We start from the raw sequence: 12,231 nt of genomic DNA, 5'->3' as shown, positions 1-12,231 counted from the left end.
ATTCTTTTTTAAGTCCTGCCACTTAATTAAGAACCTGAGTTTGTTTCACTTAGAAAAATATTTCTAAGCAGCACACTTGCAGAGCAAAATTTAAAACCATAAATACAGAGGACACAGACCTATGGACAATGACAAATATCTGGCTAAAAAGTAACTTATTTTCTCCTTAATCTGACCAGGACTGTCAGAATTGAGCCATTTTAGCTTTTTAAGATGATATAAAATACAATAAATTTGTTACCCTCAGAATTGCCTGGACTGTCAGAAGTGAGGCTTCCTTCTTCCTTGTTTAAGTATGAATCTTTCTTGTCCTTATGAAATTTTTCCAGCATTTTGAATTTAGACAAAGCTTTGCTGTGAGATGCACTGGAAGAAGGTTTAGGGGGAACTACTTTTAAGTGTACACAAACATTTATAAATTTTTATACATAATGGACAGGGAATAAAAAGAAAAGTAAGATGTGAGAATTCAAATTGGCACTTCTGAAAACCTAACGCAGCTCAGTTTCTTGTAGATTGAATTATCTACAATTTTCTAGCTATAACTAAAAATTAAAGTTAATACTTATAACTTCTGAGAATACAACTCTTTTCCTCTTTTTTTTATTTAAAAAAAAAGACAAATTCATTCTTGCACCATGTATACCTTGTATGCAAATACACTGTTCTAGGAGCTCAATATATTACCTGAAAACAAAGAAAATCTAGTAAAACTACTTCAAGCATAAACATAGTTTTGTACTACAAGTTTTGAAGGAAAGCATCTAGACCGGTTCAAAGAAAAAGCAGAAAAACATAGGTATATAAATGTGAATTACTACTGTCTTTATCACTGTCAGGTACGAGAACGGCACATGGTTTGATCAAACCCTGTGAGGACTTGCTTAGAAGCAAATACAACCAAATGCCTTCCATTCACATTAGTAGAATTAAGTTTAAGATAACAGTACCTGTGCTGAAAACTGTGCTCTCTCATCGTTCTTAGATGATAGTCACACTACACACTTTATATGCCTTAGGCTAGCCAGATGCACTGTATTAGACTTTTCCTCATTCAAAGTGTTGGGGTAGAAAGGGCTTCTAAATCAGCTAGTTCAGAGAAAACTGTTACAGGTTTTTTGAATTTACCTTGACAAAAGAGAGCACAAGAGTAGTCTAGGGGATCAGGCCAAATACTTTTGCTATCTAGAAACAGGACTAAGGGGAGGTGTGACCAGAAGCTAACACAACTCAAAGTTCCAAGATGACTAAAGGAAGCTGGTGAGTATCTGGCAGGTGCAATGCAAAAAGAGAAATGATATGAGATCCATTCGGAAACAATGCATGGGTCCTTTATTCCCTCAACTGATGTCCAAGTCCACTAGTAAGGCGTCACTTCTCTAGATTTATATTCTCCCACATTTACTGGGACACTAAAAGTGTGGACAGCATGCCTTCTGCTGGAAATAATGCAAACACCTGATGCCTTTTAAAACAGTAATTTGAAATAACTGCCACAGTCTTCCTATTGCTCATATTTCAGATATTAAGCCTAATTTGAGAAATACATTCAGTTTTAGTGTTTATCTCCCAGACCGAGATGCTTTGTAGCTATTCTATGCAAATGAAGCATATGAAAACAGGGCAGCACACATGCTCTTAGAAAGCTAACACAGGGAAATGTTCTGTAGGCCACACAGTAGACCACCAACACAATCTGAAGACCAAGTGCCAAATATTTCTTTGTCATGGCTCTCCAAAATATTACTGATCTGCTTGAATTTAAAACCAAAGCCACGTTTAAACTACATAAAAGTTAACTGCTACTGTCATTTACACAAAACTATTTCATGGATCAATGTTAATAATTCTTAATGATTCTTTGGAGTTTCTCTTAAGATAGCATAAGAAGTAACTTCATGTAAAGGGCTGACTCTGAAGTTACATTGACTAAAATAATCCTGTAGATCAAACAACTTAGTTTGTCATTATTACACCAACTCTACTGGTTCCATTCCAGAGGCAGCATGCACAGAGCAGCCTGCTGGCCAGCAGACGGAAAAGAATCACATCAGTAGAACATAAATAGAATGCTTCTCTGACTGGAGTCTTTGAAATTAAACAAGTAGAAAAGTGAATATTAATATTTCTTGAGTATGAAATACAGACAGTGTAAGAGATTTTCTGTTTACTAAACATATTGACCTTTCTTTAGATTTTCAAAGTTATTCTCCCATTGGCTTACATTCAATACTGTCTGTCCTTCCACATCACTATAGGTAGCGATGTATGATGTAATGCCAATTGAGCAAAAGCTCACATAGTTATTAGTTTCTTCTGGAAATGACAAATGAAGTAAGTGGCAGCTTGCTTTCAGTAAGAACACTACGGTCAAATGGACAATTTGCAAAGGCTTTTCTATAGGAAACACATTAGTAATACAAGGCTGAACTGAATAAATTTAATACAACTTATTTAATCAAATACCAGACTGAGAATCTGAATGGGGGCTCTTTTGCTCACTATCTTCCACTATTTCAGCATCGCTTTCCATCAGTTTCTTCTCTTTTCTCGGTTTAACAAATCTTGTTTGAAAATCTTGAGAAGTAAGACAAACAGCAAGAATAGATGGGCAAGCAAGACAGGACAGAAATTCTTATTATCCAATTTCTTTTTATCATTTAAATGACAAAAACAGGTAAAAAGGACATTAGCTAGAGGTATGTCTTTAGCCTGTCAAATATGGAAGATAGTATCTTGAATCACAATTTGCACATTTCAGTTTAAAGCTTAAGAACAAAGAGTTCAAACGTGCCTAGAATTACAAGTTGAGTTATTTTAAAGTGTACTTTACAGTACTCAGCCAAATGAACAGAAATAGTCTACACTGTTTACCATTAATCTACAAAGCCAAGTGAAAACAGGCTATTACTTTACATCTCTACCTGTTTCCTTGCACTTCTGCAACAAGATGCCTTGGAAAAAACAATCAGACAACAAATAAATATATAGCATATATTTTGTCTTCCAGTCATCTGTCTTGTGTCTTTTAAGACAGCATGATATAGATACTGAAGTGACTCAAAATGAAAACCTCAAACTGGAAAAAACTTATCAGCTTGGTGCATTACTCAAGCTAATTAGCCAGACTGTACTTTGTTTATATAACGGTACCTCTATGTAGTGCCACCCAAACACATAAACTCATACATATGATGCACATATTTGTAATGCAGTGCCACACTGGGGGTGGAGGTGAGATTTACACATTTACATAAGTTTGATTCATGTTGAGAAAACAATTCAAAAATAATTCTATTAGCTGACATCCTGTCAACAAGAGACCTATCTGCAACCAATGAGGAGGTTCAAGCCTAGGAGAAACCAGAAGAATCTCCACAACATTTCAAAGAATGCCAACCTTACCCTTTTGAGAAATAAATTCAGCTTATTCCCATATTTGTTATAATCACAGCAATATTATTATTTTTTTTAAGTGGGACAATTATTTTGCTATTTAGGGCACATTTAATAACCTTACAAAAAGCTAAAAATCTAAATGATCATCTTCACAGTCATCCCATGCAGTAACTTACATTATTAATAATAAACCATTGTTAATACATCTGAGCACCATGCTACTCTTGTACTCTCAACTTTATTATGTCCAACTGCCAAGACATGCTGGACCTTTGTTTCAAAAAGCATTACACACAGACTACTTCCAGCTCCCTGCGAAAAAGTCCAGCCCCTCATCATGAAGAGTATGAAAACGAACAGGCTAGCTTCTTTTGCAAGTGAATAGTTTCCATACTGGCGAAACTGGGTAGGCCCACCTTCTGAATGTTTTCCTGTTGAAGGAGAAGCTTTTTTAAAAAGAGACCTTAAAAAGTTTACCAGAACTCTCTTTTTATTTTATACATCAATAAACTGCAGATCAAACATGTTTCAGTTATAATAGCTTTACCTCTAGTTAAACTACAGAGCTGGTAAGATACTCTTAATTTAAAAAATAAAAGTGGTAGAATTGGTTTGGATGGGAACAACTGGATATGATCACATCATTTCTTCTCATTCTGCTTCGCATTGTACTTACCCACACAAGCACTGTTCCCTAAAACTTTTAATCACCCTGCCCTTTAAAGTACCTACTCCAGTGTTTTTTGGTAGAAGTAGCATGAGAAGCAAAGTGCTTTATGGGTTGCCTCAAGCAACTCAGACAAAAAGCATGGAAGAATGCTGAACTTCTGAAGTCCCCTGAAAATCTTCTTCGATAGTAAGTCGAAAAATGAGGCCATGCTAACTGCTTAATTCTCACACTTTACCCAGTAAGAACACTCTGTCCTGTTTTTTTTGAAAAGCTGTAAGTAAGGAATTCATAATATCTCATAATTACCTGATATGAAGTTGCACACCTGTTAGGGTTATGCCTGAATGGCACAACTGCTGACTAAAATTTGCCTCCTAACTATGACAACACTGACAGGACAGAGCTATGCTTAAAATCGGAGACTACCAGCAGTATCTTAACTCTGTCATATGAAAAACTGATTTCTGGGACCTTCTGTTAAGCTCCAGTTTTAAGTTATACAAATCATGAAAACGAGAAGCCACCACTACAAGACCAAGCAGCAATCACCCTGTGGAAACTAACTGCTCATAGGCTTTACTACCCAATAAGAAAACTAGAGGTGGAAAGCTTGCAAACAATAATATATTTTCTTCCACAACTATGTGACAAAGTCAATACTGAACTAGCAATCATGTCATCACAACTCTTTTCCCCTTGAGCCATGGTCCTTGGCAAGGGAAACACTGAGAATACTGACAGACATACATCTTTGAATCAGCTGCTGTTGAAAAGTTTTTCTGTGCTTTCCCAACCTATTAAAAATGTTGCAATTAGCATAAGGTTATACAAAATGGTCTTTTTCCTCTCCAGTTTTGAAAAGAGAAATCTATAAAAACTCAGTATAAGGAACAGGTTAGTTACAAAACACACCTACAAATATTTCAGCAGAATTCATGAGTTACATTTTCTAATTATCTTACTATTTATAATGTATTTACTCTTTACAAGTTTTAATAACTTGAAAGCTGCAGAAAAAATAGCAGACAGCTTGCTTACAGCTTGAATACAATCCATTTTAAAAAAATACAATTACATTTGAGTTTTATACTTTACAAACTTGCATTGTTATGTTCTAAAGCACTTGAGTGGCATCAACCTGACTTGAAACCAGGCCTATATGACACATGAGGAGGCACTAGCCTGACCCCCTGTGGCCAAAAGATTGCAAAACCACATTATTTACCACCATCATCTGAATCCTCCTCAGATATCCACCACGGCACTGAATCCTTTTTCTTTGTTTCTTTTTTCCTGGGCTGTCCCAATGTCTCAAGAATGCTGGATTTTTTCTTTGAATTTCCAAGTGAATCATCTGAAAGAGACTGAGTCAATTGCACACAAGATTAAAGACAGATTTTACATTTTCACATTGTTTAACTGTCTTTCAGCCACTCAATTCTGGACTTCTGAGTCCGGATGCCCCGCTTTAATCCCCACTGCTGTTTTTTTTTTTGTACATGCAAGACAAAGCTGAGTAAGAAACAATAACTATATTCATGTGGCATAATACTGCCTGTTATAACAACCTTGCTGACAGAATTTAGATACGTTAAAAGTTAACTGCTTAGTAATATGTTCAAATGAATAGCATCATCAGCTTTGTCAATTACTTACAACATATAAGAACCAAAATCCTGACTATATCCTTGAAGATAATGAAGTAAAGCAGAAAACAGTTTTGCCTTGGCCTTGCTTTGTACATGAACAACGTTATTAATATTCTAAAAATAAACCTTCACATGCAACATTCTAGCTCCCAGCAAGTCAGATTTCATAAATTAATTTTATACTTCGTGTTCATGGAAATTAATAGAAATGCCAGAGCTGTTCCAACCCAACTCTGTGTATTAAGCTTTCATATATGTTAGTCATCCATACTGATTTTAACTGATGGCATAAATCAATGGAGAAAAAAAGTCTGTGGGTATGAACATGCTATGAATTTAAGTTACTGAAGAGTAACAGGAAGGAAAAAACCTACAGACACTTCAGAAGACAACAGCACTTTTTTGAAGTGATGTAGTTTGTTTTTTTTTAAAGAAACTAATCTCTACTCTTTTCCTTTAATAGAGCTCTTTGTGGCTTACAGCAGGCTCACAGCCACAATTAGCTGTCCAGACATTGAACAAGGAAATATATTCATTAAGCCAGTGCACTGCAAACTCATGTGTTACACATTCTTCATGCTTAAACTCAGTAAACATGGGTTAAGGGGAGTGGTGTACTTTTTATTTTTATCTAATTTTTAGCCATAATTATTGAAACCAATTGTCCTAAAGTCTTTTAAAGAACACAGTGAATAAAGTTAGCAAAAGCCATAAAGCATAAGAAACAAAGAATTCACATATGAAATGCATCATATGGGAAAATTTCAAAAGCTTCACTTTTGTAATAGTCACAAATAAGAAGATGGGATAGTGTAAACAGAATACTAGAGGCAACAGGACTGTGGGTACTTAATATGTAAAACACAACAGGATGTTTTATTGAAACAAGCCTCTGCAGTCTACTACCTGATTCCTTTTGCATAAAAAGCACTACCATAAAAGCCTACCTTTACTATACATCTAAGACTTCAATTTATATGGGCCTAACAAGAAAATCCATAGCTCAAGTACCAATTATCCAAAACTACCATTTAAGAAAAAAAATCATAAAAAATTAATATTCTTATTAATATCTCTGACCAATAACACCTTTAGAGCTTACAGTTTCACTTGAGAAAACTAAACACCTAACATACGGTCTCAGAAAGAAAATTCAAGTGCTGCAAGCCTTGTAATTTATTGAAGTTGTATTTTATTAAATTATGAAACTGCTAGACAACAGGGTATATTGCAATTTTTTAAAGTTGGCTCAGTGGCATAGAACAAAATAGCCTGACATTCTTAATAAATGTCCTATAAATAACAAATTCCTTACACTAATCGCAACACAAGTACTACTGCCATTGTCCCCAAAGGTCGGATTGCCTCACGCTAGCTAGAAGTACTGACAGGTGCTTGATGCAAGCTCTGTTATCGCTTGCTGTTTCTTTTACGACTAACTTCAATGATGCTCATACTCCTTAGAGTACTGTAACTGAAGAAACTGAAACTCCCACAGGTTGTTTTCAAGTTCTGGAAACTTTCTACGTCCAGCCATCTTGTCAACTGCAGACAGTAAAGTTGCAGCAGCTGGGAAAGAAATGCTGACACAAAAGCACTCATGCATTTTCCCCAATGTGTCAGTTGTCTCACCAGCAAAACTTACAGATTTTTTCCTTCCTTTGAAAAAAGTAAATAAATAAATCAATCAACTTTTTGGACCAGTAATGGCTTTTCAGTGCCAGTAAGTGGCACTGATTTCTTCTTTCCCCTCCTCTGTAACAGCCTGTCAGCCTTTCAGGAAGACAGGCACAGGCACAGGCACACACACACAGAAAAAAAAGTGTCAGTTGTTTAATCTCAACTTAAATAAAAGCCAAAAGGGTCAGTCTGAAGAACTGGGACACCTATATGGCACATAATCAGCTTACCACCTCCTATACACATGAAAGAACTTTAAGTAGATAGGTAATACAGGATTGGATCTACAACACTCAGACTTTCACGACCAGTTGTCCTAATTATTTAATGAAACAAGTATTTTTCAATAAAGCAAGTCTACTCCAAATTATATTTTTAGTACAAAATAATATTTTAATATATTTGGTCTTTTAATAAAAATTAAAAATGTTTTCCAAACACGATTTAATGTTAGTTTACTCTTCCAGGTACTATTCTACAGATTTTCTGATGAAGATGGAATAGGCTTAGCCTTTCCTTTTGAAAGTCTTCCTTCTCAGCTGTCCATGAATATCAAGTAGAACAAAAGCCAGCCTAGAAGACTAGAAGCAGACAATGGCTTTTTCCTAACTTCACTTTTCTTGAAGTACCATCAAAAAAAGCAATTAATTCAAGTACTGTTTATTAGAAAGAGCTCCTCACACTGCATGTTCCAAGGGAAATTCACAGCCAACACTCAGAAAACTCAGTCATACCAACACAACAGATGATATGTAAACTAAAGTGACAACAGGGGACATACGCTAAAGCAAGACACTGGTAGTGGGGAGTGGAAGGTTCACGGGCACATGGAAAATTGAAGAGGAAGAAAAGAATTATGGATGACAACAGGCCATTCTGGCAAGGGGCTGGGAATAAGTGTGACCAGGCAGACATATTTGTTTCCTTCTGTATAACAATAAAAGCCTAGAAAAGCCTCTTCACTGATAGTGCATATGCTGAAAGACTTTAGTTCAATCCTCATAGTAGACCTGCATCATCCAACTGCATCTACAGTCTGTCTTTATGTTTTAATTGCAAACATACACAAAATCCTCCCTCCAAACAAATGCAGTTTCAGTAACTATGAGCTACTTGAAACGGAAAAACTATCCTGCTCCATTTCTTCTCCGAAAGATTTGCTTAAAAATATATTAAGTCTTCCTCACGCTACTAAGAAAGAGTTTTTGCTATTCCTGTCCCCTGCCGTTATACTCACACAAACATCACCTACACAGTGATTTCAAACAATGGAGCACACCAGTTTCTCATCTTTCTAACATTAAAAGGCTGCACACTTTTTATAAAAAAACAAAAGCAAAGGGAGGGTCATAACAGAAGATGAACGCATATAAATTAACAGAGAGTAGATAATGTCATTGTTATTTGGGTCTGTATCTAGCTGGCAAAACATAAAATAATGCATATTTTTAATGACTGGATTGCCAGTATATGCATTTAAGCAAGTTTAAACACTTTACAAACAATTTTAGTTTGAAACAATAAAAAACAATTAAGACATGTGTTGTTAAAAGTTACATTCTCTGGAATGTGCCAAATACCACTCTGGATACTTCAGTACAGCTATTTTGATTTTGTTTTCCTAACTCAAGCATTCTCAATGTGGCAATAGCTGAGGAGGAGGAAGAGCATGTCAAATGAGGAACAAAATACTAGAAGGAATCATGCGCAAAGTTTTGTCAGATGCACAAAATAAAAGAATAAGCCTCCCTTCTCTTCCCCAGAGCAATTCCCTTCATAACAATAGTAAGAAAAGAACTTTTGACAGAAATACAGAGCTTAATTTTCTCTTTTTACTAATGTTAATAATTTCAGTGAATTCAAGAATGTTAACTCAATTACATCATCGAATTAAAGGCCAAAATCTACCTTTAAGTTATTTGTCAATCTTAATTTTCAGGTGGTATTTTGGTTTTCTATTCTCTCCATTTCGTGTTGCTCAGTGAAGTTACATTTATTCTCTATCTGTAAAAACACCTCACAAGCTACAAAGTAAAAGCAGAGTTACACACCAATCTGGGAAAGCGAAAATCTTGAAAAAGAAGCCTCTGGCTACTACAGATCTTTACTACAGTAAAAAGTGCAATTTTTATAGAATCTAGCACCTACATTCTTCACAAGTCATTAAATTGTGGCACAGCCTCTACATCTTCAAGCATACGTTACAGAGACCCCAAGAATACTCTCTGCCATCACCAGCTACACTTATATACAGCAACAGAATATAGTAAAGGCCTTATGTATGTGGTATTTACATCTCAGGATTACTACACTGTGTGTCTGATAGACCAGAGGGCAAATTCTGAAATTAAAGGTCTATATGCAGTAAAAAAACCATACCAAGGCAAGCCATTTTGACTATGTCCAATAACTTAAGACATAACCTACAGACTTGCATGATTTTGCCTGTACTCAAAATCAACATGAGGAATAAAAGGAATCAAATTAAAAATTTTCTGATCACTACAACATATCTTGTATTAATCCTAACAAAACAGTTTTTTTAAATAGAACTCAGTAAAACGTATCTTATACCTACATACAGAAAAAGTTTTTAACCTCATTTTCAATTATATATCAATTTGAAGCTTTTGGTACTAAATAACACACACAAACTGAAACAAAAATCAAGAAGCAAGGACTCTTTCTGAAGATATGGACTAGGGGTGACAAAATATTTAATCACAAAACTGTTCTCTTGATTTTAACACAGTAAAACAGTATGAATTAAGTTTAGCAATGAAGCGAAGACCTTGCAAAGGCTCACACATAAGACAGCTATGTGAATTACGTGATACAAGCACAGCTGCATCTTCCATTTCATATTCTTCCATACTCAATTTCCCTCCTGTATTTTAATAGGCAAAAGGGATGTGACCTTGCTCTGAAACATACCTCTTTCAGAAACTCTTCAAACTGCTCATCTAATTCTTCTTTTGAAATTCGATGAGCCATGATCTGCAACTGGATGTTACCTTCCAAACAACTGAGTCTAAAAACTAAGATTTTTTTTTAAGAAAAAAAAAGTTAATTAAAAGCATTCTGAAATCAGAGGTAGCCTAGTGATTTGCTGCTTTCATAGGGAGCTATAGCAAACAAAATCTCGAGATATGCCACATTTCATTCCTCCAACTCCTAATTTAAATTATTTACTGAACAAGACAATCAATGCAAACATACCTGGGTTACCCAAATTCCTTATAATCAAAATATTAATTTCCAAAGCAACAGTCTCAGCATTTAAACTTTGAGGGATAAATAAATCACCATCTTTACATTTTTCTTCAAAAGACAGCTCTCTTAGCTACCCACAATTAAGCATTTTGTCAGTGATCAAAAAAGAATCCACTGCAGTAATACTTCCCATCCATCTTAAGGGCTTTTAATTCCTTTCTATGTTTCTTCTCCAAAACTGGAGACATCTGGCATTCTAAGTTTTATTTTGTCATCTCTGCTATGCTTAGGACTCAGTAAGCAATAAATGCATGATAGTCTTCAAGATTAGAGGATGACTTTTGGTTTGATCTGCCCTGTCTCAGAAAGCCAATGGCACTTGCCCTCCTCCCATTCCCAAAACTCTGTGCTGGCTTCTCAGGTATCAAATATACTCCACACTCAAAACGCTACAAAGCTTTCATATATCACACTGCTCAACACATATGGCTACCTTCAAAACTGCGTATGTATGGCAGCATTAATCTATCCTAGCATCTTCCAGGCTGAAAAGTGCTATGTAAACATAAAAGGGCTAAACATTTGCAGAAATGTTTTTACCATTAAACAAAACTTCTCTCAATATGGAGCACTCTCAGTACATGGGACTGTTACCTACCTAGTAAATTGGTTTTGACAGGCAAGTTGTGACAACCGCTTCCTGCTTTCACTCCTTATTCATCCACAGACCACCCGACACTTTGGCTTTAGCAGTTAAAAAAAAAAAAAGTTATAGCAGAGTACCCAGACTTTGAATCGAATAAGATATCCTTCTGTAAGCACTTGGACAGTAACTCTGAGAACATGATAAGAAGATTATGAATGTTACCTCTCATGACACATATAATCCAGTATTCTTTTATGCTTTTACATCAAAGAACACTAGATGCAGTTTACTAGCTGTGCCAACTACTTCAGCAAGTGGGGAATACTTAATTCCAGCCTTGTCACAAAAAGATTCTTCTGACATTATCTGTACTTTAGTCTACCCTATAACTACACCTTTTATAAAAACAAACAATATAAAACTTTTTCAAAAGGACAGCAACAAATATGTCAGACAGTTTCCATAACAGAAGACTGGGGACAAACATTACCCTTCGCAAATACACTTTACAGCCATACCTTTAGAATTGGAGGCTCACAAATGACTTTGCAAGCTGCCAAACACATAAGCCATTTGCTGGGCTACACGCTGTAACACAGGGCAGAGAGCAGAAGTTTTGGGAGGGTACGGCTAAACCACAGGGATGAAGGAAAGCTTATACAGCCTAACGCATTTCATGTAATCTTTTAATCACCCCCGGGCTAGGATCGGCCGTGACCTGATCATCCTCCTCCTCCTCCTCCTCCGGCTCCCCTGCGGCACAGGCAGGGCTGGCACACGGCGGCGAGCCCCTCTCCCCCCCCGACCCACGGCTCCGCGGCGCTCCTCCAGCCCCGTCCTCTCTCGCCCCGGGCCTGGCGAGGGGGCGCGACGGCCACGGAAGCGGGACAGGAAGCGGCTCGGAGCCGAGCGCTGCCCGGAGGGAGGGAGGGAGGGAGGGAAGGCAGGCGGGCGGGCAGCTGCCCTGCCGCGGG

The 12,231-nt window shown here is 36.6% G+C and overlaps 1 protein-coding gene across 6 annotated transcripts in view; it reads right to left on the bottom strand.

Moving 5' to 3' along the window:
* CEP162 (centrosomal protein 162) overlaps positions 1–12,231 on the bottom strand; it is a 47,145-nt gene that overhangs the window by 34,580 nt on the left and 334 nt on the right. For 3 of the 6 annotated variants that reach the window (XM_064447691.1, XM_064447689.1, XM_064447686.1), the window contains exons 2-4: positions 11,270–11,355; positions 10,333–10,436; positions 5,295–5,433 (exon numbers count right to left, since the gene is read on the bottom strand). In XM_064447691.1, coding sequence (XP_064303761.1) covers positions 5,295–5,433; positions 10,333–10,392 — 199 coding nt within the window. In that variant the 5' untranslated portion in view covers positions 10,393–10,436; positions 11,270–11,355. Of the gene's footprint in view, positions 1–5,294; positions 5,434–9,306; positions 9,423–10,332; positions 10,437–11,269; positions 11,356–11,775; positions 12,219–12,231 lie in introns of those variants that run through there. The other 3 variants (XM_064447688.1, XM_064447690.1, XM_064447687.1) reach the window with 3 other exon arrangements.

This window comes from Phalacrocorax carbo, chromosome 3 (genome assembly GCF_963921805.1).
Source record: "Phalacrocorax carbo chromosome 3, bPhaCar2.1, whole genome shotgun sequence".
Classification (NCBI taxonomy): domain Eukaryota; kingdom Metazoa; phylum Chordata; class Aves; order Suliformes; family Phalacrocoracidae; genus Phalacrocorax; species Phalacrocorax carbo.
This window is presented reverse-complemented; position numbering and strand designations above follow the sequence as displayed.